The sequence below is a fragment of the Numida meleagris genome, chromosome 5, assembly GCF_002078875.1.
Source record: "Numida meleagris isolate 19003 breed g44 Domestic line chromosome 5, NumMel1.0, whole genome shotgun sequence".
Taxonomy (NCBI): domain Eukaryota; kingdom Metazoa; phylum Chordata; class Aves; order Galliformes; family Numididae; genus Numida; species Numida meleagris.
Genome location: NC_034413.1, coordinates 26,237,247 through 26,264,666, shown reverse-complemented (window position 1 = coordinate 26,264,666; position 27,420 = coordinate 26,237,247). Strand labels below are relative to the sequence as shown.

General features: G+C 39.9%; 2 protein-coding genes across 6 annotated transcripts in view; one reads left to right on the top strand and one right to left on the bottom strand.

The window, feature by feature from the left end:
- The window catches only part of OGDHL (oxoglutarate dehydrogenase-like), a 53,701-nt gene extending 40,022 nt beyond the window's left edge, over nucleotides 1–13,679 (top strand). For 3 of the 5 annotated variants that reach the window (XM_021399912.1, XM_021399910.1, XM_021399914.1), the window contains 7 exons: nucleotides 1,464–1,642; nucleotides 5,366–5,437; nucleotides 6,855–6,980; nucleotides 7,860–7,932; nucleotides 11,730–11,893; nucleotides 12,508–12,662; nucleotides 13,384–13,679. In XM_021399912.1, the coding sequence (XP_021255587.1) occupies nucleotides 1,464–1,642; nucleotides 5,366–5,437; nucleotides 6,855–6,980; nucleotides 7,860–7,932; nucleotides 11,730–11,893; nucleotides 12,508–12,662; nucleotides 13,384–13,507 (893 nt within the window). In that variant the 3' untranslated portion in view covers nucleotides 13,508–13,679. Of the gene's footprint in view, nucleotides 1–1,463; nucleotides 1,643–5,365; nucleotides 5,438–5,790; nucleotides 5,940–6,854; nucleotides 6,981–7,859; nucleotides 7,933–11,729; nucleotides 11,894–12,507; nucleotides 12,663–13,383 lie in introns of those variants that run through there. The other 2 variants (XM_021399913.1, XM_021399915.1) reach the window with 2 other exon arrangements.
- C5H10orf53 (chromosome 5 C10orf53 homolog) lies at nucleotides 23,060–27,205 on the bottom strand. The gene is given in 5 exon segments (XM_021398675.1): nucleotides 23,060–23,310; nucleotides 23,409–23,541; nucleotides 24,573–24,644; nucleotides 25,681–25,815; nucleotides 27,139–27,205. Coding segments are annotated over 3 exon segments (267 nt in total). The 3' UTR covers nucleotides 23,060–23,310; nucleotides 23,409–23,541; nucleotides 24,573–24,579.

Here is a 27,420-nt window from a genome sequence, read left to right as displayed (position 1 = left end):
AAGCTAGATTACCCCATTCTTACAGAGAGCAGCATATGCACAAATAAGCCTTGAACATATTGCATATTTTTTCAACCATGTCACCCAATCAGTAGAAATGGTCCCTTAATGCTTGCGTAAAATTAGAATGGGATTCTATCCTACCTAGGGAAATCTGTTTTTCAGATACCTTTGGGAACATGCGTTGAAGGAGTTGTGTAGTGTGTTTTTTTTTTTGGTTTTTTTTTTTTTTTACTGTTTGGATTGTGCTAAAAACAATGGATTCACATAAATAAGGAGAACACAGATGTAAAATATTTTGTAAAAGGAAGGCCATTCAAGCAGTTAGGCCAAAGGAATGGTCAGGAAAAGCCATCTTCTTTGGTAATGCACTGTCTCAGGGTCTTAAAAGCTCAAAGACAGTCTGGCTAACTTTTCAGTCTTCTTTTGGCCTCATAATGTACCCATTTCCTTTTGGTGAGAACATGCGCATCTGCTGGAGTAATGGATGGATTGTTAAGAATTCACTCCGGAAGCTAAGTGACTCAAAGATTTCATGCCATGGAGATGGTAAACAAAATGCTGGATTGGAATTACCAAGGGGTATACTATGAAGACTCTATAAATCCAGTATGTTAAAACTTCTATTTCCATGAATAAACAATCTCATTTGGAGCTCTTGTTGCTGTTTCTCTTGTGCGGTTAATTTATCCTGTGGTAACCATTCAGGAAAGTTTGCAGACTGACTATGAATGAAGAGCCTGGTCCTGAGACAGAAGAAAAAAGTCCTGTAGTCTCAGTTTAGTTGTGGCTATTAAATTAAACAAAAAAAAAAGCAACTTCAGTCTCATGCATAGATTACCTATGTCAGAACATCATGTAAAATGTTGGAAGGATGTTCTTGTAGTTAGTGTTAAGAGAGGAACTTGTTTACTAATTTTGCTGTGGGTTTTGTCTGTGGAATTGGACAACCTAGTTTAAACTTTCTGTAATCATATGTTTGTTAGTTCTCAATTAAAAAAACAACACAGTGTTATGCTGGGATGTGCAAGTCATAAAATTAAAAAAGAGTAGGTTATTGTACTATTCCTAGACTGTAAGTAGATTTCCACAGGAGAAATTGGTATGTACCTCAGTGAGCTCTTGGGAAAACAAAATTTTGAACTGAGGGGGAGTTTTAATTGCTCATTTAAAAATCCTATTATACTTACATGTTTGAGGAAATGCTTGAAGGACTAGAGTCAGTATTGCAAAAGGGTTATTTGCTGATCTTTCTGATGGTACTGCTGAAAACTGCATGATTTATAACAGCGCTAAAAAAAGTCCAGTTCATGCTCTCATTTTGGTTTTCTTTTAATTTAATTTTGTAAGAGAAATGAACAGAATTCTCATGAAGTCTTTTCTTTAAGTCTTCTTTCCTAAGTCTTTCGTTTTATTCTTATCGGATGTTCCTTTTCTAACTCTCCTACTTATCTGGTTCTTAGGTTTTGAACTTGGCTTCGCTATGGCAAGTCCGAATGCCCTGGTGTGCTGGGAGGCCCAGTTTGGTGACTTCCACAACACGGCGCAGTGTATAATAGACCAGTTCATCAGCTCAGGGCAGGCTAAGTGGGTTCGTCACAATGGGATTGTTCTGCTCTTGCCGCATGGCATGGAAGGAATGGTAAGGGCCTCTGACTCTGATAGTTTCACAATGATGGCCAACTAAACTCCATCACACCCTCACTTCCCCTCCTCAAAGGAAGAGCTGGAGGGTAAGCAAATATGATTGAAAAAAAAAAAGCTTGTGGGTTGAGATAAGGATAATTAAAGGAAGAAGAAAGAGAAAAATAAGTAGAAGCCACATGGAAAGAAAACAGTTATTCTCTACCTCGCATTAGAAAGCGATGTTTGGCCACATCTTTGGAACCAGGGCCTCAGTACACATAGTAATTGTTTGAGAGGACAGATGTTTTCATAACGAGAGCCCCTTTCCCAGCTTTTTTTGCTGAATGTGATGTCATATGGTATGGAATGTTCCCTTTTCTGTGGTTTGGGTCAGATGCCCAGGTTAGTTCCCCTCCTCTCTTCGTGTCCAGCCCCAACCTACTGGCTTTAGTAAGTTTGGAAGGAGTTTTGGTGCTGTGCCAGCACTACTCAGCAACAGCCAAAATACTCTATCATGTTATCAGTGCTGTTCTAACCACAGTTGCTGAGCACAGCACTGTATGGGCTACTGTGAGGAAAATTAATTCCATCCCAGCTCCGTTACTCTGTCTGTAAAATCCACAAGTGTTGTGGGGATCCCATGGTGATATCAAGGTGGAGCAGGGAAGATGCTACTTAGGTGTTGGACTGCTTCATTGCTACAAAGATTAATTTGGATAGATGGATCAGTGAGAACTAGAGAAAAAGAAGAAATACTTCTGAGTGCTTAGCTTGGTGTTCTGCGTTGTGGTGTGTACCACTTTTTCCATGTTATATGGCAAATTTAATGTGTTAATGGATAGCAGCACATATATACAAAGAATCATTTTCTGATTTTGCTCTGCATTCTCTCTCTTTCCCTAAGAAAATACCTCGTTTTCTTAGAAAGCTGGATTCTCAGTGTACAGTAAAAGAATTAATGTGTCTAGCAGTACTTTTATTTTGCTTAAAGCATGACTCTGTAAACTGTACTAAATTCACTTGAAGTGAAATGATGCAAAATTTTAAAGCTTCTTCAAAAGTCATTGGCGTTAGGTAACTTTAATATAATAAGTTCTCCATTTTCTGGAAAGGAAAATGTTTCTGAAAGCAGTTGAGTCTTTGGTGGCTAGCAGTAGGAAATGTACAGTGTCTTAGAGGGAAAGAGCATAGGCTCTGTGTATAATGTACATGAAGTTCTTATCAGTGGTAGACTTGTTTTTCAAATGTTTAGAATTATTCTTAAAGGTTACATATACATCATGAGAGACTAGGATAACTTTCTCCTTTTCAAAGGTATTGACATTTGTGAATTGATGCATGTATATTTGTAGTTTTCTATTAAGAAAGGCATTGTATGCCACAGCAGCAGTCTCTGTCAGTAAAAGTGCTCCAGATCCTTTCACTACAAACTGCTTCATTTCCATTCTCACAAACAATTTAGTTTTATTTCCATTCAATTACAATCCTGTCCCGAAATGCTGGGGTGCAATCATATCTTATGAATGGCTTTCCATTCCCATTTGTGTGTATGAAATGAAAGGTCTGGTGCATTTCACAAGAGATTTGATAAATAAATATCTTTTTTCTTTTTTTAAATGAATCAGGAGGGACAGCCTGAATGTGCCCTCAGCAGTAAGCGTGGTCCTCTACAGAGAAGCACTCATCTGAGGGGAGTTGGTTCTCTGCTACTTACAGTACATTAGTCTTTCTTTTCTCATAGCCACTTGGCAGCTAAGACTTGCCCAGCACTTCTGAAACACACTTATCTTGCTGCTAGTGTCTGGTGTTTTTAGAATATTTAAGAATCCCACCAGGCTGTTGAAATCTGTTGGCTTCCCAGAGGAGCTTTCCATTACAGGAGTGTTATTCTCTCTAACTACAGTGTTGGGGACAGAATGATTTGGGGAAGGGTTTGTAATGGGATATGGATCCCTTCACCTCTAGGTCATGCATGCACAGGCAAGTTGGCTGTGATTGAAAGACTTTGCTGCCAAATGGCTCCTTGGGGGCTCATCTGAAAGTAGCTAATGGATTCAGTATAGGTCTCAACAGAGAGGTGGTCGCAATAGAAATAAACCCTACTCCATCCCATGTAGCTGTCACTGGCAATCTGACTGGCAGTGTCAGCAGAGAAATCAAAGATAGATGTGAACACTGAGGCTCTGGATTGAGGTTGTTGCTGGGGCAACGTGTGTGTGGGTATGTTAGGGAAGCCTCCCATCTCACTCCTGTAATTGTTTTTTAGTAACATCTCAGCTTCCAGCATTCTCCATTCAGCATGGTTGTGAAGCAGTGTTTTTGTACATGTTAAGACTGTACTCATTATAGGATTTTATAGTTTTACAGCAAATAGATGTGTGAAGCAGTGGTACAGCAATATTGGACTCTTATTCTGTACCATGGTTTTGCTGTTTCTTATTCACAAGCCCTAACGCGCCTATAACTGGATTATTTAGCATCTCAAAAGTGGAGATAGACTAACAGCACTTGTGCAGAGTACAGTTCATGGCTGTTTGTGTTTCTCATACATTTCAAGTGAAGAAACTGTTTTTTTTCCTTTGAATTCTGTTAGCACATGGAGTGAATCCTGTGCTTGAAAGCAGAGAGAATCATGTGCTGAATCAAAGTAAACTACTAGCTGTCATAATAGTGATTTTGAAGAGCACACATTAATGTTTTGACACAGGGAGTTATGATAACAGATAAAGATGCATAAAGAAAAATTAGCTTAGGAGCCATGGAGAGAGTTGAGAGGTGTAATAGTTTGTCTTCACGTTAAAGTACTTGGAGACTGTCTCCAAAATGAAAGTCCTTCCTAACGGTAACTGTTAGGACAGTAACTGAACAAGCAAAGGCTGCCAGCATTAGCGATAAATGAAAAAAGCACACTGCATTCTCCTCATCACAGCTTTCTCTCATCCATTACAAATGAGGAAATGAGAGAGGAGAAAACATTCTGTTGCACGTCTTATTCCTGATATTGTCCATGACCAACATGCACTTTTTGCTAGTAAAAAATAGATCTAACAGTGTTTGTGCTTTAAAAGGAATTACCTTGGGTATTACTAAAAGCAGATGTGAGTATGCAGTACTTTGACAGAATGTGAAATACCTCTTGAGGCAGTAATTAATCACAAGCTAATTTGGCAGATAATGCTTACATGCATTTTGATCTGTTTTAGCTGAAGCATTCATTTAGCCTGTCTTTTCCTGTACTGATCACTGAACGATGGTAAGAGAGGGATCCTGAGCCCATGTTTATTGCTAATATAGCAAAGACAGTCAGCAGCTAACTTTGCATTTGCTCCTTTTTAGCATACAGGTGTGGTTTGCCCCCAAAGAAGTGAGAAACACTACAGTACGCTAAAGCTCAGTGTTTCTCCTCCTGACTTTCCCCCTGCTCATTTTTGCCTGGCATTAGCAAGGTGTTTTTTTTTTATGTCCAGATGGACCTACTGCACCTTCATAGTTAAAAGCATTGGAAGTCCATGTGAAATCTAGACTTCTCGTATGAAAATGTTCTATGGAGAACAAAGAATTGCAGTCCTTCAGTGTGTCCTTCATCTCCTTGCTGCTGCTACTAATGATTTGGGGGCAGATGTGCAGCCTAGTGCGGAGCTGTGAGGCGAATGGAAGTACTTAAACAGTGAGTGGTCTAAACTGATGTCTAACTGCTAATTTGGCTTTTTAATGTTGTTTTAAATGATGTGATTACTAGGGTCCAGAGCATTCATCAGCCAGACCTGAGAGGTTTCTGCAGATGAGCAATGACGATTCTGATGCTTATCCAGTAAGTAGATTTGTCAAAAGCCCTGTTCTTTTTTCTGCTCTTCACTTTTCAGAGATTTATTTTGACCCAGGTTGTGTTGGTTTCATCATCAGAAAAACCATTTTATTGCCACAAATAGTGCTCAGTTATTTGCCACGGAAGAAAAAAATCTAAGTTACGTTTTTTTTCTTTACCTGAATCATCCTTTTTTGGCTAGGTATAGTGCGATAAGATTTAGCTGCAAGAGTTAATTTAACATTAACTTGATCCCAGTAAAAATAATGGGAGTGTGCAGTCTAGGCTGTTTCAATTCAAAGCTGAGATCATACACAATTAATCTCTGGCAGCGTGATCTCTTTATGGCTGTTTCTCAGGGCCAGTGGTTCTGCCTGTATATATTGCTGTGCATACTGCAAATAAGTGTCTAGCAAATTTCTAAAGGAGGCTGTGTGAAACTACTCCTAGTTTTTTGCGCTGGAGCTAAATTGTACTGCCAGGAGCATGAAGGTAAGGCCAGTTTCTAAATTTAATTCAGCTAAGACCTTCATAGTTCGATCATTCATTTCTACAGATAAAGTACATAACTCTTCAGGCTACTGGGCATCCACTTCCCACTGTGGGTTTTCTAAGAAGCACTGTTAAAAATTAATTGAAAAGCTCATGAATTGAAAAATAAATAAAATGTATGTATTTCAGTTTTGGCCCTGATTTTGTTACCTTTGGAGTAATGATAATTCCAAAGCAATGTTCCTCCTCATGTAAAGGCGATTTTTGCCAGTGTACTGGCAGAATAAAGACCTGTTTGACTCAGTATATTTAAGGACAAATTTAATTGCACATAATAAGGAAGTTATAAATATTATCATAGGAGCTAAATAAGAATTCATAACATGAACCAGGACTTCATTGTGTTAGATACAGTATCAGTTTATACTGTGATTATTGTACCTACATATATGTTTACCTATATCCATATGTGCATTTATATACATATATGAAACATATGTAAAAAATAAATATAAAGCATGAAATCTGTGTACTAAGATGAGGAAAGGACACCTACAAAAAAAGGGAGAGAGTTAACTATACACTCAAAAAATGAATTACTGTTCTGACTCTTTCAAAGAGGTTCAATTTTGTGCCTCAGACCTACTGAAGTTGTAGTTCTCCTCACCCTTCCTTCCTGGACTTCCCAGCTTGCTGAAATTGAAGGAAATGTTTTGCCTTTATTTTTATATAGTTCTAGGAAGAAGTAAAAACAGAAGAGTGCTTCATACGGATGCTTCCCAAGCCAATAATATAATCTCAGTAGAGCTCTGCTATTTGAGTTTTCTGAGAGGGGGAGTTGGTGAGAGTCAGAAATAAAAAGATGACTTTCAGGCCTCCTTTTTCTGATCTTTTTTAGATGTTTTTCTAATGGCTTTAATATCTCTCTCAGGAGTTCAGTGAACAGTTTGATGTTTCACAGCTGTATGAGTGCAACTGGATTGTGGTGAATTGTTCAACTCCAGCCAATTACTTTCATGTCCTCAGAAGACAGATCTTGCTGCCGTTCAGAAAACCGGTAGAGTTACTCTAATGGACTTCATTATTCTAGGTGTATTAACTGCCATGTAAGGAAGGGATCTTAGTTTGCATATGTCATACTGCCGAAAGAAAAACGAATCCTTGGTGAAGAGCCCTAATTGCACACAGGTTAAAGGTGTTCAGTTTGGTGGAGTGAAACTTAACTCTCACTAGAAGTCTAAAACTGTATTTTTAGCTTTACCATATAGTGTAAGGCATTGTCATTTGTGTCACTGCATTACTGTGACTGCAGTAGTGGCTAATGCAACAGCAAGAAAAAACTTGGAAGCTCAGCTTGTGTTTCCCCAGAATACATCCTCCCAGCTGGTCTTGCATGAAAGAGTTGACTGAAGTGCTACATTGCTCTGAGATATTTAACCTTTATAGATGTTGCTTATACCTAAAATTGGATAGAGTTGCAATTATTTCTTCCTTTCAAGACCAATTACCATGAATCCTTTTAGAGGCTAGCTGATTTCAGGCATGGCTGCTGAAATACATATTTTTGGAGAAAGTTCTGTGTTTACTTTTGAAGCCGTTTGACTTCTTTATAACTTGAAGACTAAGATACGACTATGGGATATTTTACTGGTTCATAGCTTGTGATTTGATTTTATTCTTAAAGAGAGGCTTAAAGCAGTGGTTTTTGAGAATCCTTATAGAGAGTGAATTACCCAAGTCTTTGGAATAATTATGAAACTTCATAGGCTTTCAAAACAGGAAAAAAAAACAAAAAAAAGTATTATTTGATATTCACATTAATTTGATTAATAGCATTTTCAGTTTGTGTCTTTTGTATGAACATTGTTAAGATTATTGCATATAATAATGTGGATAAAGCTGCTCCTCAGTCCTGGAAATTTTTTTGTTTTTACAGCTGATCATTTTGACACCCAAGTCACTGTTGAGGCATCCAGAAGCTAAATCCAGTTTTGATGAAATGGTGTCTGGTAAGTGATGTTGAAGTATTATGAACAAATAATCAGCTATACCAAGTTATATGTCAGATTGAAAATGTGAAGAAGAGAGTCTGTTCTGGGGAAGTTTGCCTTTTCCTTTGGCCGAATTTCTTTGGAGCTGATTTAACAAGATCTAGCCTGGACTTTGGCTGGAAACTGTGCATTCAGATACAGATGTTTAACAGGTTATCTAGTGACCAGCCATTAGTTTCACATTCCCCTCTCTATTGGGATGTTCTCCTTGGTAGATAGACTATTACATCTTTCTGCTCTTTTTCCCTTAATTTAAAAGTTTGGATTTTTCTAAGTTCTGCCCCTCACAGACAGAAGGGATAGGTCGTAATCACTGTGTGCCCAGTTGGAAGAACCAGGGTTCTATTTGTTACTGCAGCACTCAGTTCTGGGGCTGAGTTTTCAAACCAGAGATCTACACGAAGATGGTTGGAACAGTGTGTTCAGAGCTATACACTACTACCTGAAGCTGCTGTTGGCAGTACCAAGAGACAATATATTTAATGCAGATGTAACATCAAAAAAATGAAGGAATAGGTCTTGCCATGCACTGGCTAGAATATATTACAGTGGCATGAGGAAAGCATAGTAAATGATTAAAAATAATTGCTCATAGTTAATGAGTGTGCTTAGGTGGGGTGATCTCATTCAGATTCTAGCTGGCGTCTTGATTGCAGTCAGAAAAAAATAACCGCTCAGGTTTTTTAAAGTGTGTTCTAGTGTATAAACATATGGAAATATTGCAGTATTTCCATTTTGTAAATCAAAAAAGTTTGCTTTTCAAGCAAATAAATTTGTGAGTTTCAATTACTGCTCAAATGCTTTTTGGAATGAGACAAATTAGAAATCTTGTGGGGATTGTGATTTGTCTCTGTTTAATGAGAGTCTCCTCTACTTCAGGGGTAGGAAGATAATTTTCTATAGTTGCCAGGATTCACAGTTGATATCCAGTTCTGACTACTTTCATGTTGCTCCTATCTTGCTGACAGCAAGAAGTATAGCTGACTCTCGGCTAACTCTTTGCTTTGTTTTTAACTGAAAGCTGAGACAGCTGACCCAGTGAAGCACAGATTCAGTGTTTTTTAATGATGAATTCTGCTGTTCAGTGAGACAGGCTAATTCTGACATAAATCAGTTCCTTTTTTCATGTTTGTGTTGCTGTTTTTCTCCCCTCAAGATAAATGTTTCTTCAAACAGTAGCTTATTCTCCTAGTAAGTGGGTGTGCTTATTCAGCCTGGGAGGTCATGCCGCTGTCTGCTACCTTGCAGATAGTCAATGTGGGAATAGTTTTAATCAATCATAGCAAGGATCAAAGAAAAGGATCTTCTATCAAGTCCCCCCTTCATGCCAGTGCAGGATTACTGCCTTTCATACCTTTCACTTTCATATATCCGAAGCAAACTGTTCTCCTGGGAGAGGATACCACAGGGGAAAAGATAGCCAGCAGTGAGGTTATGCATCTGCAATTATATCTTATCACTTACATATATGGATCGATACTATGCTAATTCTTCCTTTAGCTAATGCTGTTTTAGCTCTCAAGCAGAGGTTTGCATCACATAAATATATGCTGGTAATATGTGTGCCTGTCTAAATATTTCTGCAGTTACCATATTTAGTTGCGTCATGAGAGGTGAGAGTTGTCATTTAAGCAGGCAGGCAGCTAAGCACCACCCAGCTGTTCTCCCCCTCCCAGTGGGATGGGGGAGAAAATTGGAAAAAAAGAAAACCACGATGTTGAGATTAAAAAAAAAAAAGTTACTAAGACAAAAAAGGAAAAATATTAGTAATGATAGTAATGCATATATATGTAGATTACTCTGAAATTAATGCTTCCCATTTATTTACATGGAAACTACAACAGTTACAAAGAGCACAATAACACTATTTGATGGAGCAAATTCTCATCTACAAAACACTGTTTTTCAACATTCACCACCATTATCTATGCGTTTTTGCCAGTGATGAACAAGAGCCTGCACACCTCACTTGTAAAAGTCTGCACCATTGCAGGCAACCCACTGTTTCAGGGCTGCTACGACAACGTTGTTGCTAGGAAAATGTTGCCCATGCAGTCGACCATTCATTGGCCCAAACATGGAAGTCAAAAGGTGCCAAATCTGGACTATACAAATCTGGACACACCGCTGGGTGTGGTAGGACAAGATTGGCAACTGTTACAAGCTTGTCTCTTCCTCTGGCCTGACTCTAGGCTTTGAGCCTTCAGCTTCATCAGCGTCACAGCGTTGCAGGCAAAGTTGATGATTTGCCTGGGTTCCAGGAAATCCAGAGGGATCACTTCATTCCTATCCCAGAAAACAGCGTGCGTGACTTTACCTGCTGAGGGCTGTGTCTTGAACTTTTTCTTCAGTGAGGAATTCACTTGTCACCAGTCCATGGAGTGCTGTTTTGACTCCTGTTCATAGTGGTGACACTACATCTTGTCATCAGTAATGATGTGATCCAAGAAACTGTCACCTTCAGCCTTGTATTCGTTCAAGTAGGTCCTGAAAATCTTGCATATTGTGTTCTTTCTGTTCCAGTGTGAGCATTCGTGGGACCCACCTGGCACAAACTTTGCAGTGTTCCAATGTTGCCACCATCGTTTCCAGTGCATTGAAGCTGATATTCAGCTCTGTACACAATTTTTTGGTCCTAATCCCCTGATTTGCACAGATGAGCTGATTGAAATGCTCTTCATTTCATGGTGTGACAGCTATACGTGGCTGTCCAGAACATGGCTTGTCTTTCATATTGCTGTTGCCACTGCTGAAGTGCACGATCCATCCCTCACTGTGCTCATAGCCACTGTTTGGTCTCTAAAACATTCAGCAAGCGTCAATGAATGTCAATGGGTGCCATTTTTTTTCTGCGTGGAGGAATTCACTTCTACACCTTTGCTTCATACGCACTTCCATGTCAGACGCCATTTTGTCAGACTGCCCCTCTGCTGCCATCTGTCACACAGCAACAACATGTAACAGAATATTGGCGGGAAGATTCAACCTCTGCTGCTGTACTGCCAAAATTCACCTCTAACTTTGTGGGCCAACATAATAAAATAGGAGGCATTAATTTCACAGCAGCCCTTGTATTTACAAAACAAGTGATGCACAGTGCAATTGCTCACCACTCACTCATTGCTGACCAATTCCCAGCCAGTCCCCCAAGCAGGGGTTCCCCCCTAGCCAGCTCCCTCAGTGTGATAATTCTGTATGGTGTCATATGATATGGGACACCCCTTTGCCAGTGTAGGTCAGCTGTCCTGATTCTGTCCCCCTCAGCTCCTTGTGTTCCCCAACTCCCGTTGCTGGCAGGATGGTACAGAGAAGCTGAAAAACTGAGATGTCCTTGGCTCTTTACAGCACTGCTCTGCAACAACTAAAACATCAGTGTGTTATCAGCAGTGTTTTTCTCCTAAAGCCAAAGCACAGAATCATACCAAACACTGAAGAAAATCATCCCAGCTGAAACCAGGACAGTCAGCTATCCAATCACCTTAAAATTAAAGCTGTAAAGCACAACAAAAAGCTAAAATATAATTCTCTGTTAATATATTTCTCCATCTTGAGAGTGGAAGAGCTAACTATTGTCAGTCTTCTAACTTTTGAGACTGAAATTCACTTCAGCAGAACTGTCAGTCTGAAAAGTTGTAAGAACAGAGAAGTAGCAGAACCCCATGACCACTGCAGTCTGTCAGTAGCTTGTTGCCTGTGCTGCTTTATTTCACTGTCAGTTCCACTGAGAGCACTTTTCTAATTATTGCTCTAATTAGGTACCACTTTTCAGCGTGTGATTCCTGAGAATGGACTGGCAGCTCAAGCTCCACATGAGGTCAAGCGAGTGATTTTCTGTACAGGAAAAGTGTACTATGATCTTGTGAAAGAGAGAAAGAACCAAGACTTGGAGAAGCAAGTAGCTATATCCAGACTTGAGCAGGTGAGCTCCCTGATCTCTCCAAAGACAGTCGCTGGGGGGACTTTTAGCAAGGGCTTGGTATGCCTTTAAAGATAGCGCTTGCCAGAGATGGTGATAGCTAGTGTTCTTATAGCACTTTGCGTCTTACAATATACTATCTAATCCTCATGGCATTTGAAGAAGGAACAGACCAATAGCGCACCGGGCAATGAGAAGGTTTGGTGAGTTTTCCAAACAACAAATGAATGTTACAGTACTATGGCACCTCAAATTTGCATATTAATCTGCTTGGTTAAAATGTTACAAGTAACACTTAGAAGCTATATTGTTGTTGACTAATTATGGACGTATTATGGCAACTTTTTTACTAGAACAACTGCAGAAATGCAGGAGGTCTAGACTATAAGCCAATCCATTCATATCTTTGAAACTACAAAATATGTATGTATTCACTTCTGGCAGAATGAAAACATTTAAGGATATATGAGTTACCTTAGAGAACATAGGCACTTAGTGTGGTACTAAATGGTTAATTACAATAGTTGGTTATAATATGTGACAGATAAAAAGTTTTACTAATGGAGGCTAAAGCCATGTAAGAGAAAGTTTTGCCAGTTATGAATGTCTCTTCCCAGATCTCACCGTTCCCATTTGACCTGCTCAAAGAAGAACTAGAAAAGTATCCAGGTGCAGATCTAGTTTGGTGTCAGGAGGAACACAAAAACAGTGGATACTACGATTATGTCAAACCTCGTTTCCGCACTATTGTGAACCACACTCGACCTATTTGGTATGAGACTTTTAACAGTTGCTCCATCTCCTGGTCCAATTTGTTTGGCAGGCTTTTGACTTGAGGATTTTATTTATGCAGAAGGCAGACTCTATCCATAAATCAGAAAACTCTGAGTTTGGGTTCTTGGCTGAAGGAGGAAAATTCTAGACAACTATTTCTCAAATACGTAACAACCATCTTGATCCTCTTTGCAGTTCTAAAAGAAAATCAGTAGCAGCTAGCTCTGTTTATTACTGCTTTGCACAGTACTTAACTCTTCTGGCTTTTTCTCTTTTGTCTAAGGATCTGTCTTTTTTTTAAAAAATAATTTCTGTCTACATTTCGGGCTTTTGGAGAAAATAGTGGTTGGAAGAGCTCAGTACATTCTGTTAGCTTTGCATTTACTGTAGATGATTGTCTCGAATCTGCACATGCAGCTGTTGAAAGAGCGTTTCATTGCCAAGAGCAAGCTATCTAATTATGAGACAGTGTAGCTGTCTGCCGTGGGTGGGATGGGGAGAAAATGCAGTGAGGGAGAAAGAGGTGGAAGCTGACTGGAAGGTGTAACTGATGGTACAAATTAGATTTGTTTATATTTTTATTTAAGAAAGATTGATGATAATTTGTTCAAATCTGCTGAGTTGACTTAAATGCATTTAGCAGCATGTTCCCATACTTGTTAGTGTCAAAATAATCTCTCTTCTTACCTCATGTCTGCCCAATTCTTTTTGTCACAAAGGTATGTTGGCCGAGAGCCTGCTGCTGCAGCTGCCACAGGCAACAAGAACACACATCTGGTGTCGCTCAGAAGGTTCCTGGATACAGCTTTCAACCTGGAGGCATTTGAGGGAAAGACATTCTAACTGCCATGCGCTGACCTGTCTCTGTCTACAACTGCCTCAAATTTCAGCGGCCAAAAGAAGAATTAAAAGTGAATGGGAGAAATACTAGAAACTACGGATCCAGCAGCTGACTTCATTACTCTGCACTTTTCTCCCAGTTTGTAAGGAAAAAAAATAAGCAACTTATCTTCCACCATCTTGTGTCACTTTTCTACTTAGACTGGGAAATCTTTGGGACAGGGAGGGTCTAGCTCAGAGAGGCTCTGATCTCAGGCTGTGGACATTGTCAAATTGCTGTAAGTGGAGCAGGCATGGACAGCATGACGCAATTGTGCACATCCCCAAAAAAAGAGGAGAGTGAGTTTGGAAGCCACTAAGGAAACAAGGTGCATTATTTGACAACAACAATTGACAGTTATTTCTAGACATATTGGAGAGGAATAACAAAACCTAAAAGCAAGGTTGCTACCACGATACTGATAGATTACTTTGGTAGGGAAATGTACTGGGGGTGGGTATTGGAAAGAGATGGTAAGCTGATGTGACAAGGCTGGAAGTAGGGAGTCAAGATTACGAAGTCAGTAAACTATGGGTGATTACAGAAGTGGTGTGGATTACTTGGATATAACATAGAGGCACCGCAGTGGAGCTGACCACAGCTGACAGAGTGGTGGCTTATCAACGGGAGAGTTCAGCAGCAAAATGGTAGATAAATGACCTCGAAGTAAGTGACGACAGCACCAATTGCTTCCATTCCCTAGGCTGCCTGATTTGATGCCTTACGGTATGTAGGAAACTGGCGGGGTCCTATGAACATCTTCATTCTGGATGACCTCCTTCCTTCACCAAAGTACAAGGATTTACCTTCTTTGACCTGGTAGCGCCTGTAAAAAGACTGAGTGGTTGAGAAATGTGCGTTTGTCAGCAAGTATTGGGTTCTCTGCTTTGTCCTTTCTTTCTGTGGGATGGCAGAGGGAACTGCACAGTTAAGAAAATAAGAGATGTAGCAGGAGTCAGAAGAATGGCCGTGCCTGTGTTGAAGCAGGAAACAATAACGAGCTGTGTGAGGGCTCTGTGCCCCTGCAGTGCCTGAGGGTTGTGCTAGATCCACTCATAACAAGTGACTGGAAAACACATAGAGGAGACTTCACCCCCATCTCTGATTCCCTGTCCTGAATGTGCTCTTGGGACGTGCTCTTGTTCCTGGAAGTAAGTTTTACCCTTCTGTTGGTGTATTGGCTGTGACATAATAAGGCTTGACAGTTTATGCTTGATGCAAATAGTCAAGTGATGCTGAAAAGCTTCTTGTGTTGTCAAAGTAAAAAGCTGTATTAAAAACTATGAGCTATGATCATCTGCTGCTAGTAAAGCAGGTTACCAAAAGGGGATGTGCGCTTCACGCTGTCCCTTCACTTGGCCTTGAGATAACATGGTAAAAATAAAATAAATCCTCCTGTCAGAGCATAAAATTGGTGTGCTAAGGTGCTTACATGGGTTCCAGATCCAAACTTAGCCTAATGTTTATGAAAAATCAGTAGTATCCTTTAAAATTAGTCTGACTGCTTTGGGCTTTTTCTGTCGTTGAAACATTGAAGTTAATTCAATCTTTTGAAACCTAATGAACTTGGAAAATACTACAGTTGACAGCAGTGAAGATCATCTCCTGTCCATTTCTACTGTTCAAAACATGATGCTGATAGGTAGCAACCATCACCCAGAGTATTTTAATGCTTCTGTGAATCCGTGTTTCTGTGGCAATAATTGAATGCACCTAAATTTTGCTGGCACTGTTCATTGTGTTCTCAGTCTGCATAAAGCAGGTCAGTGCTGCATGAAATACGATAAATGCACTTATGCCACAGTATATGCAGAGGTAGGAAACAATTAACATAGAAATGTAAGTGGTAAATGGTGGGTTTCCATTTTCATTCTGTATCATAGATTGTGGCATAATAGTTGCATAAAAATTCCATCAGAGAATGTAAAAAAAAAAAAAAACAAAACAAGAAAACAAAACAATAAAATATGTAAGAAATAAATTCTTTGTTATTCCTGTTCTCTTTGACAGTTTCTCCTTTGAAGGCTGGCGTTAGTATCCATTCATAAGAATGCTAGGGCGTTTTTCTGGTTTCTGTTTGTTTCCCTGCTAGTAACTTATTTAAATTCCGAGGCAAAGAAGGAGACGCGCAGCATTTGAACAGGAAAAAGGTAATTACTCAGAACTGTTGGGTTAAAAGTAGTGATAAAAACATTGAGGTTATACTAGAATATTTTTGGTTTATTCTGATTTTTGTAGTAATAAATCAAGTGCCCACACTTCTGTTTCAAGCAGAATCTTCAAATTATGGGGATTGGACTGGAATTAATTTCTCTAATTTCAATATGGGACTTCATTTCTCTAAACATTTTTCTATTAAATTATTGTTACTATTGCACGCACTTCAGATGGTAAATGTTCAAAAGCCATTAAAGTATTCTAAATTGCTAAATGCATCGATTACACCTACTTGCACAATTCTGCTGCTTTTCCACAACATAGCTCCTTGTATAAAAAAGTTATAGAGAGTTCTCGGGTAGATGCACATGAAATAGGTGCATTATCAACAATGAATGCAGGTTTCTCTAACGGCAGCTTTAAACTGGGCTAAGAGTCTGATCTCAGAAAAAATAGAGCTAGCTGACAGTGTAAATGGTTTTTACATACTAAGTAACAATCAGACAGTCTTTGTGAAGTGTTTGCAAAGAACAAGAGCATGGTAGGCTTCTGCAGCTTGTCTGCGCTGAAATTCCAATCACAGCTGTATCAGTAGGAAGTAAGAATGCAAGGAATATGAGAATCAATTGACTTCATCGTATTTGGGGCTGAGACAGCACGTCATGTGTGTATGCAAAAAAAGGAAAGACCCGTTCCTCACATCAGTCTTGTTGATTGCTGTTAACTTTACACATGTTGCAGCCACTTGTTGCTTGATCTAGCTTTTTCCATTGGCACACATGACTTTGAACATTGTGTAAAACATGAAATACAAGCACACTCAAAAATCACGCTAAGCCAGAAAGTCCCTTAAAAGAAGATGCAAATTGTCATGAAGTTAACAAATCTGCTTCAAGATGGAGAAAAAAAGGTCTGCTATTGACCTGTGTATTGGTTCAGCAATTCAGTAGGATTTAATTTTAGGGACAACTCCACCTGTAGGTGCTGGAGCAGCAGCCTGGGGAGGTCGTTGGGGCACCAGGTGCTAACGAGTTACTCAGCACACGTGGCTACCTAATTAAGGCTGATGGAACAGGCCTACGGGGGTGGGGGTGGCCACTTAAAGGCTGTCTGAGGCTAGCTGGTTACAGCCCAGGGCTTTGTCCCAAACTCTTTGCTTTGCTTTGCTTTGCTTCTATCTCCTTTCCAGTCATTGTTGAAAGCATCCCTGTTTTTCCCAGAAAGGAGGGCTGCAGCTGGGCTCCCAGTGACTCAAGGTGGGGCAGAATTCCCTGCCCAGCTCTCTGAGGGGCAGTGTCCACTGTTTTTGTTCCAGAAGGGACAAGAGTGGTGGAGTTAGACTGCAGTGAAGGAGGCTGGGGTTGGCTGCTGGGAAAGGTGCTCTGGAGGAGCAGGAGGCTGCAGACTCCTGGCTGCTGGTGCTTCTATGGGCAGGTAAGAGACAGGACTGTTGGGAACTGGCCAGGGCACCTCATCCTGCCCTTGGGTGCGGGGGGATTTGTGCTGTTGTCAGAGCTCCTGGGGGCTGTAAGGCCTAGGGGTGAGCACAGTGTGATAGTGGCTTTCTGATGCAAGCCCTGGGCAAAGGCTTCTCAGGATGTGAAATACTGCTGCTTGTAGTGTGAGAACAGCTTTTCTTGTGTGGAAAAGGTGACAAAATGTTTGAGTAAAAGATAGTAGAAAAATGTATGGTTTTGTTTGGTTGTTTTTAAAAAACTGTAAAAATTCCTTCTATGAGTGGAGGGGAATGCCCAGCCGTTGTCAGCTGCAGCCATCATGCAGTCAGTGCGATCTGGTGGCAGGGACAGGCCCTGGACTGCTGTGTCCCATGGACAAGATGGCAGGTCCTGATCTTTGATTGGCTCTTTTTGCGGAGGCCTTCTCTGCTGATGAAATCGCGGGCCATTTTAGTGCACTGAATCTCTGCAGTGGGGGTCATTTTGCATGCATCTTTCTGCCCTTCTCGGGTGCTAAACTTTAATGAGCAGAGTAACCACAGCCAGAAGGCACTAAAGATTTCTGTTGGTACTGGGTTTTTGGTATTTCTTGTTCCTTTTGGTCGTTTAGTATTTCTGTGAAGTCCAACTGTGAAGCAATAGAAGGTTCAATCTGTGGGACTTGGCTGATTTAAGAAATGTGTATGCAGACCAAGGACAGAGATTAAGCGCCTTTGTTTTCTTAATCATCATTGCAAGGTGTTAGGAAACAGCATGCAGACTGAAAGAAGTCCACTATGTTTGAAGGAAGGGAACAGACAAATATTGGCTATTTTCAAAATCCTGCTTTTTTATGCGGGGTTTTAAAATCACTTCTGATTTTTAGATGCTTCTCAACTACTAATTCAGATTGTGCTTTTCTTAATGCTGTTATTTAAAATGTGTCGTCTTATCCTAAAAGAACAAAAGGAAAAACTATTTGAGAAAAATAATATGTTAGAGATTTATCAGCTTTGATGGAAAAATATTTCACAGACTTCTCCAAAGTTTTCAATTATTAATAAGTGCACCAGGCAGTTCCTTTGTGATATTTAAGTGAGCAGTCATTAATGGCAAATGGAAGTCTAATTTACTTAGGAGGGAAAACAGTTGTCATTGCTAAAGATGCTGTGTGAAACACTGAAATACAATTTCAGTTGCAGAAATCGTTACTGCTTCTTATGTGATTGTCCGTAAACTTGCTGACATTCTCATATGAGAGCACCGCGAACCTTTCTGCCCATGCCGTGCCCAGCTGGCGTGGTTTTTCCCCCAACTGGAGGATGGAAGGAGCCTCAGGTGACTGCAAGTGAAGCAGCTCTGGACCAGAGTTCAGCTCTGCTCCTGGTTATTTTCCTTGGGTGGCCATTAGACATTGTCAGTGACCCAGGTTTGTTTTAACACTGGTTTTAACAACTGTGTTCCAGTTGATCTTGCAGTGAAATTAAAGGTGTCTGCTCAGGGACTTCGTGAAAGGCAGTAATGTTCAGTACTCCCACAAATTCCTCTTTGCACCTCTGATGCAGCCCTCTGAATGGTAGAAAGGTGCTTGAATGTGCACCTCTCGTGTCCTCTCTCTAGATGTGGGCTTATGCCTCTGCTCCTTGGGCTACAGCAGAGGGCAACAGCGGGCACAGGGCTGTGAACACTTGTTGTCCCACACCTTCTCTGTGTTGTACAGGCTGAGGCTCTGCTGCCCCTGATGGAAGCGGTGAGCTTGTTTGTTCCCTGCTGTTCTGGCAGTGGAGACTTTCAGGGTCTGCAGGAGAGCACCTTGACTGTCTGTTCACCCAGAAAGGGCAGGGAGTTCCCTAGCACTGAGTTTGCTGGAGAGCACAGAACAGGGCTGTCATGAACGGGGCTGGGGGTGCTGGGAGGGGGAAAGGCGGGGAGAGCCCCTGGAGGAAATACACTATTTCCCCAAATAAGTATCTCTACTACTGTGGATATCAAAGGGATAAAGTTGTCTTACTCAGAATGTGATAAAATGATTGTACGTAATTCCCCTCAACTGAAAATAAATGTTTAGCAAACTGCTCCCGATAGGCTTGTTAAAGATGAAATATTTATTGCTATATATAATTGCAAGTTTTAAGCAGTACTTAAGTAATTTAAAGTGATTGTCTTGGTCTTGCTTTCAAGAATTTTATGTGATTAAATGTTTCTTCATCAATTGTTCTGTGTGTTAGAGTGGGTTGCACAAGCGTTCTTAACTAACCCACGCTTGCGATGTTGGTTATGTTGGGTAGGTTAAATAGAGGATGGCTTTCTCTGTGAATGTCACAGCCCAAGCAGAATCCCATTGTCAACGGTTTATGGGCGTTTGGCCCGGTTCCGTGATGAATGTGACGGAGGACCCACTGACCCACGCCCTGGGAAAAGGGAAAAAGGGTGAGGAAATGGGCCTGAGAGCAAAAACAGCGGCAACAATCTGAGGAGAAATAAACTAATTTACTAAATAAGATATCGGAATGCAAAACAACACACTATAATACAATATAATTACAATTTAAGCTGATAAATCCAATACAATGAGAGAGAATGTCCAAAAATCACGGTAGGCCTTACTCTTCTACTGACGATAAGACGGCTGGGGAGTGAGATGCTGCCAGGACGGGAGACGGGTGAAAAGAAAAGGGATGAGGTCTCGTGATCTGCAAGTCTTTATCTTTTCCCTCTGTCCAGAAATGGTAACAGAGGAGCAAAGTACCCTGGGGAATGTAGTAGTCCTTCTCTTCTGAGAACCAGGTATATTCACTACATGATGTTATGATGTGGAATATCAATAACCGAAAATCATAAAACCATGACACCCATTCCATTAGACTTAACATTTTCACATCTGGACTGAAACACTGTAGCTTTTCAAGTCTAGAAAAATCTTGTTACGGTAGTAAAGTTATCTTCTACTCCAGAGATATTGGTCTCTGACACTAACGATCAGTTTTGAAGAAGTCAAGCTGTACTTTTTTTGGTGTAATATATCTGACAAAAACATATACATAAAATATGCCATGTAAGTTGTCTTCGTTCCTCTGAGCAGCTTAAGGTATCAGAAGAACCATAAATATCTCGCGACTTTACATTCTAAATGCTATTTCATGCCAGCATATTTTGTCCAAAATTACTCTGAGGAAAATTATTGGTTGATCAGAATTTCAAACTCTTGTTGTCGTATCGTTGATTAAGAGCTGAAGCTCTGTGTTGCTTTGAGACTCTCTTCATTGCAACAGCCTTCTGCCTATTCAGAAGGAAAGATAAACAGAAATAAAGCAGTGTAATCTCCAGTGATTCTAAATGGTTCCTAGTTACACTTAGATAATTAACTTCTCCCGTGGTGTGCTCGTTTAATAGATATCTGGTCATATGTGACAGTATTTATTTAATGCATTCTGTACTATTTATACCACAATACACCCTGCTCATTATAAACCAGACATTCTTTAATTTATTTACACACACACATTCTGAAGTTCCTGTTTAGGCAAGGTTCTGCAGGCTTCAGGAAAATAGATCTGAGTCTGCGCGTCAGTCTATGACTGTACATAAATAGCTTCTGCAGGGACTGCCAGCAAAAAATATATATATAATATTCTTCCTTCTCTTCCTCATCACTGGTCTGAATTCATATGTATTAAAAACTTAAGGGCGTGCTACCTGCAGTATGACTTTCATTTATTTAACCTCCCAGGTCTCTACCACAGCTCTCGAACCCCTCTCCAGGCTTATCGGTAAAACTCTGTTTTTCATACTGAGTGCAATACTGTGCAACTTGTGAGCTCAACAGATTTGTGCAGGGTGTAGCTTTGTGATACCTATCTCTCTAACAAAAGCCAAAGGAAAGTAAATGGAGAGCTCTGTGGCATATTCTTGTCCTCAGAGTTTATTTCAGAGCCTGTGATGAAAACCACTGATGTGTAAGACCTTGGTCTTTCCTGTGTATAGGTATGTCTATGTGTATAGGTGGGTAAATATGTATCTGAATGGTGCTTATGTGTGGGTGCAGAATAACCCTCTCTTTTCTTAAAAATGCCTTACAAAATCGATCAAAACTGAAATTTAAATGGCCGCATTCCAAAATCATCTTAAATTAGTAATGCATCTTGTCTCTCACTTGAGTGAGCCTATCCTGAGTAATGAGTCCTCGACAGAGCAGAAGAAGCCTGCATGTATTCTCTTGGGTGTTTTCCACTACTAACACATGTGGGCATCAATAGAAAGTGTTCCCAGAGCTTGAAGCAAAACTATCTGAAAATAACCAAGAGAGGTTTGGATGGTTTAAAGGGACTGCTGAAATCAGAAATGTTTGTTTCTTTTTAAAAAAAAAATATTTTAGGTGGTAATATATAAATGCATGTATATAAATATAAGGAATTTACTGAAAGAAAGCATTTCCTCGAGCTAATTGTGGAGTGCAGCATAGGTAAGTAATGCAGCACTTCGTATTGGAGAACTGGAAAATGGGAAGTGAGATCTCTGTGACTCCAAGTTGTTTTCTCAGTTTCAGATGAAAGAGATGAAGAAGTGATTTCCTCCAGTCTGCAAACCAAATGGGTCCCAGGCTCTTCATGTGTAAAAATGATCCACTGAAATTGTGGCTGCTGCCATCTTTAATATAATTGTTGGATGGCTGGTATGCAAAATGAAGAGGAAGGAAATATAACTATTGTACCACTGATCATTTAAAAAAAAATTATTAAAATAACTCAACTTTGTTCCACTAGTGAATTTTAAACTTTTTTTTGAGAACCGTGCAGGTATCAGCTGTGTGCTGTTTTGTATTGGCCAGCAGTGCACCTGTAGAAAGCTGATGATCATCATTGTGAGTAACTTTAAGGTGAGCAAAACATCCTATTTAGTCTCAAATATATTTTCAGTAAGAGCTGGGTAGTTGTAAGGAATGAATTCCTTCTCGTGCACTACTTCTGTCTCCACAAAGCAGTTCCTGGGCCTTTGCAGGCTTTCTGATCAGACTGACCAACATGGAAGCGTACATCTCTCCTAGCCATAGCTGTGCTTGCTTTGTGTTAAGCTTCTGTGAAGAAGCTGCTTGAAAACTAAGTGGCTGCTGGTTTTTATTTGCTGTTGGGTAAACACCTGTAACTCTTGTAAGGGGAATGTATCACTGCAGCGCATGTGTAGCCATTGGGAGCAATGGCCAGGAGTGAAGTCCTTCTGCTAGCTAATGGTGCCAAGAGCATGTCAGTAATGTTTTGAATAATGCCAGCGTGTTTCTTTTGAAATATGCTCCACATATGAGGAGGAGAAAGCTTCATCTCTTTTTTTTTTTTTTTTTTTGCTGTTTGGTTTGAAACAATATTAAAGTCCTAGTAATCAGTAGGAACCTGAACTGCTCAGTGGAGATGCCTCTCTCCATCAGTTACAGAGGTTGCCTAGGGCAAGTCAGCTCCTAAACTAAGCGTTTCATTAAAGCATCTCCAATTAAACGTGACAAACACAGCCTTTGGAGTTGCATTCTACGTGAGAAGTGGACAGGGTGCCATGCAACCATGCTGCTGTGCAGCCTGTATCTGATGCAATTGTTGTCGTCTTTTCCTTAATGTATCAAGTGTTGTTAATTTATTCCTTGATAGCTTTTTTCTTTTTCTTTAATTTTCCCTCCCCCTTTTGAAGAAATTACTGTAAAAACTGTCAAATTTTTGAGCATTTTGCAAAACATAAGGAAATGTACATGATAAACTTAATCATGTTATAAGAGATTGTTACTCTGAAAGGCAAACTATTTTAGTTGTATTGTGTTATTGTGCCATTAGTACCATTTGACTGCCAACTGTGTAACCGTGGGGCTCCAATCAACAGGAGCCTTTGTGTGTTCACCATTGCAAATAGTGCTGAGGAGAGGAGGGAGAGAGGCTCTCAGCGTTACAGTTTTTTCAGTGATTAAAAATACTTGAGATCCATTTCAGTGATCAGAAATGTGTCTTAATGAGACAATTAGTCAAACCCTAAAAGCCACGTAGCAATTTAGTTGGAGTTACTACTGGAATAATGTGCTGCTGCTGTTTTCTTTCTCCTGATTTGACTTCATCACAGTAGTCTGGCTGAAAGTCACTGCAGAGAGGGCTTGCAGGCTAGGTCTGCTTGTTCAGTTGTTCTCAAACAGCTGTGATTATCTGTGGGGCAGATGATCCCCGTAAGAATGAGGGAGAGTTTGAGGAAAAAGTGGTTATTTCACATATTTAAAAAATAAATAAATAAACTATGTAAATACCTTTGTCCAAGTGGCTACTCCTTCAAATACCCAGCTGCCTGCCAGTGCCATGGCAACTCATCACAGGTAGTGGTTGGGAAATGGGTACCAAACCAAAAGGCCTACTTCAAATTTGTGTATGGTTTTTTCCCTTCTGTTGCAAAAGAGCAATAACAGAGTCTGAGGTCTATGCATTCTAGCTGGCTGTCTTTAAAATGTCTAGTGGAGCTATTTTTTAAATTATTTTTTAGCTTTACTGCTATGTTAAAAATCTTTTCTCATCAATCTCCAGTCTTTTGCAATCTGGTCATAATACTACTCTAATGCAGATTTGGAGCAGTTTTTATCTACTTTTGTTTGTCTTGAAGTTTGGTGCTTCTCTTTCAGACCCAAAGCCTTGTGTCCCGCAAAGCTTGTCCCTTCCAGCCTCTGCGATTCTGTGATTCTGTAACTAAACATGGGCCAAACTGGAAATTGTTCCAGGTAGCAGTGTTCTGGCATACAACTACTTGCAAGCTGCTGAATTTATCTTGGTCAGGAACATTTTTTAAATGAAGTTGAGATTGAGATGTTGGTAAGTCAGAAGCAATAAGGAAGGGTCAAGCTCTGTTTACTGAGAGGGATGGGAAGAGGGAACAGCAGTGTTACTTCTTGGTATCTTGAATATTAGTAATGATAACATGCCGTCAGCTTTAACCCTGTCCTTAGAACTATGCTAACTTCCTTCAGGCTGAACCCTTGGGTTATGTCTGATGTAGAAATGTTTTTTGATATAGTTACGGCCAAGAGAAGAACAAAATTGGCACTACAGTATGAATATGTGTGGATTGATCCTCGACTATGAATGACTTTCAAATGATTATCTTTAGCATAGGAAACTCTAAAACTTGAAAGAATGTAAGATAGCCAGGAATTTTGTTCTTTTAATTACAATCAGATTGTTGGAACTACATGTGAGTCACAGTTCTATATGAATGCGTTACCACTCTGAACAACATGAATAACAGGTTCTGGAAAAGGTTGTGTATATATTCTTATCTGGAAGACTTAAGTAACAAGTAAGATTATCTAGATCTTGATTAAAAGACAGAGAAGTGTAAAGAACCAACAGTGTCCTAATATTTTTAATACTTTTGTAGTGTAAGTAAATTGCCTGACAGAAAACCAAGGTAAGAGAACATGAACCTGTAAATCAGTAAGCATTTAACGCTGCTTTTCTAGCTTCTTCACAAAGTGGATCCAACTTGCTATCACCTCCTAAAGGACAAGAGCACAATTTACATATATATCCAAGTAATTCTTTTTCTTTATATTACTACTCCATATTGTAGTGTCCGTATTGCATTGCATTTCCCTCATGTAGTTGGACCCAATGTGGCTCTGCCCTTGTTAGCTGCATAACCTGAGGTTGATTCAGTTTCAGTCTAGATTTGAATTAGAACAGGAAGTGAGTGCAGCAGTGGAGGTGATTCAACAGACAGTAGAATGGCATAGATCTGTGACTGGGACAAAAAAAGGATTTATTTTGTTGGAAGAAATTTCCAGAAGGAGCAGTAGCGGAACCCTCCAGTTACTGGTCTGTCTCCTTCCTTTCAGGAAGTTGAAACCAACCACGTTGTGGTACTTGAAATATCTTTTTGCTTGGTCAGCTTTCTGCTTTCTCTTCACAACTGCCCCCTTCCCTCTCTTGTCCTAGTTTATATCCTATAAATGCTATATATATTACATATATATAGTATTATATTACATATGATTACATTATATTACAAATTATATTATATATGTGTTTATAGGAGATACTATACTACATTACATATTATATAATGCACTATGTACTATTATATAATATGTAATATAATATATATGCATGTTATCTATATAATGTATCTCTGTGAGGCACTGCAATGATATTTTCTTTAATTTGCCAGGGGAAGGTGAGCAGCTGAAAACAAACAAACAAAAAAGACAAAAAAAAAACCCCAAAGACCCAAGCATAGGTAACATATATTTTGTAGAAGGAAAAAGGATGCCCTGATGCTTTTGTGGACTGAAATCTAGCAAGTTTTCTTATGATTGTGTGCTGGTGCCTGTTGGAAGGCCATGAGTCAGTGCTCTCCCAGGTATTGCCTTAAGAACCATTGTCTGTTTCCCTTTAAAACGTCTCAAATGTAAAAATAATGCAAAATTAGAGGAGCTAATGTTGACTGAACTCAGTGTTTATGCCTTAGGAAGTGCTCACTTTGAAGTGTAAGTGCTTTTAATCAGAGACTGTGATGAGAGACTTTATACTTACCAAAATCCAGGTCAAAGATGTTGCAGTGAAATACAGTCTCTCCATTTACTCTTTCCATTTACATTTTAAGTTCTACAGTATCCCAGTCTGATATCTCCTCTAGAATCAGCTGGTGTCCATCTGCTTGCAGGACAGCTGGAAAAGGGCAAAGAAGCAGTGAGCAGTACTGTGTTGCTTGCTTTGTTGTGAACTCCTGGTATATCCAAGTTCTAATGCTTATGGGAGCAAGAAGCAAATAACAGTGTTAATGTAGCTAAGTACTGTACAAAATTCCTTATAAATCCTATCAGCTTTGATCTCTGGCCTCTCTATTATTACGTTAATGGATCTCCTTTGAATGAAGCCTCTACCCTCTGTCATTTCTTGTTCTAACAGTAAAAGGCAAGAAATTCATTATGTACTTGTATTTGCTATTAACTGGTGCAGCAGCTGTAAGAAACACGATGTATTTATTTGCAAGTACCATGGAATAAGACTAAATTCAAAAGAAATCTCCAGTAAATATTAAGATGGTGCTATAGAACAGCTGGAACATTAAGTGAACAACCTTGATAACCCAATTGTTCATTGACGCATAATTCATTTCACTTCTGCATAAAGAGTAATTCCTCAGTATGTTTAAAGCTGAGATTTTGTGAAGCTGAGAATCGAACCAAAGGGGACAAAATCTTCTCTTAACTTACATATTTCTGTAGCTGAATTAGCGTTGTGGGTTTATTACAGTACATTGTGTTGCTATAAACTAATCAGAGCAGGGGAAAGAAGAGAACTTGTTGATGAAGCAATTCCAGCAGCACACAAATACCACATGCTTCTGCCTTGGGCATTTGTTGATTTTTATTTTATTTTTTCTTATTCACCTAATTCCAAAGTCTTTTATTACTCAGTGGAGGCAGACTTCTGCATACTTAACATTCAGGCACTTGCCTTTTACTTTATTTTATTGGTTAGATGCTAAGGCTGAGCCAGTGCCCATCTGTTGTAAATGTAACCTAACTGCGTCCACCTGCGACAACTGCTTCTGGCATTGTAATTTAAATCACTGAAAAAAACCGCAGCAAATGCCTAAACAAGGAGTCCCGTTCTGAAAGCTGCACACTTTGAGGTTAGAATCATAGAATCCTTAGTGTTGGAAGGGGCCTCTGAAGGCCATCTAGTCTAACTCCCCTGCAATGAACAGGGACATGCACAGCCAGATCAGGTTGCCCAGGGCCTGATCCAGCCTTGCCTTGAAAGGTGCTTTTTCTTTTGGTCAGCTATGCACAATCCCTGTCAGACAATTCTTACTGCTTTCCAGGAAGTTGTAATGGCAATCTGTGACAGTGAGTTCATACTGGAAAATGGATGAGAGATGAAATCTCAGTGCTGTCAGCTCTACACCCAGCAGCTGCAGGCCTGCTCCTTCCCTCACCGCGGCATGGCTGGATCTGGGACCCCCACAAGAGAGCAGGCTGTTACCTGTGCTGCATGTGTGCACTGAGGTATCTGAGACTGTGCTATCTTTTTGCTGTTCTGTCTGTGACATGGAGCCATTATGAGATTGCGTGAGTTCCTTTCAGACTGAAAAGCCTTTTAATGGAGACACAGAGAGGCCACGAGCTCATTCTTGTGGCTTTATTGGTGGCACAATAAGCTGAAGTAGTGTTTACCAGCATTTACTTCACATCAGATATACATATATATATTAATATAGATACAGATAAACACATTTCCATAGAGCACTGGACTACTGAACCAAAC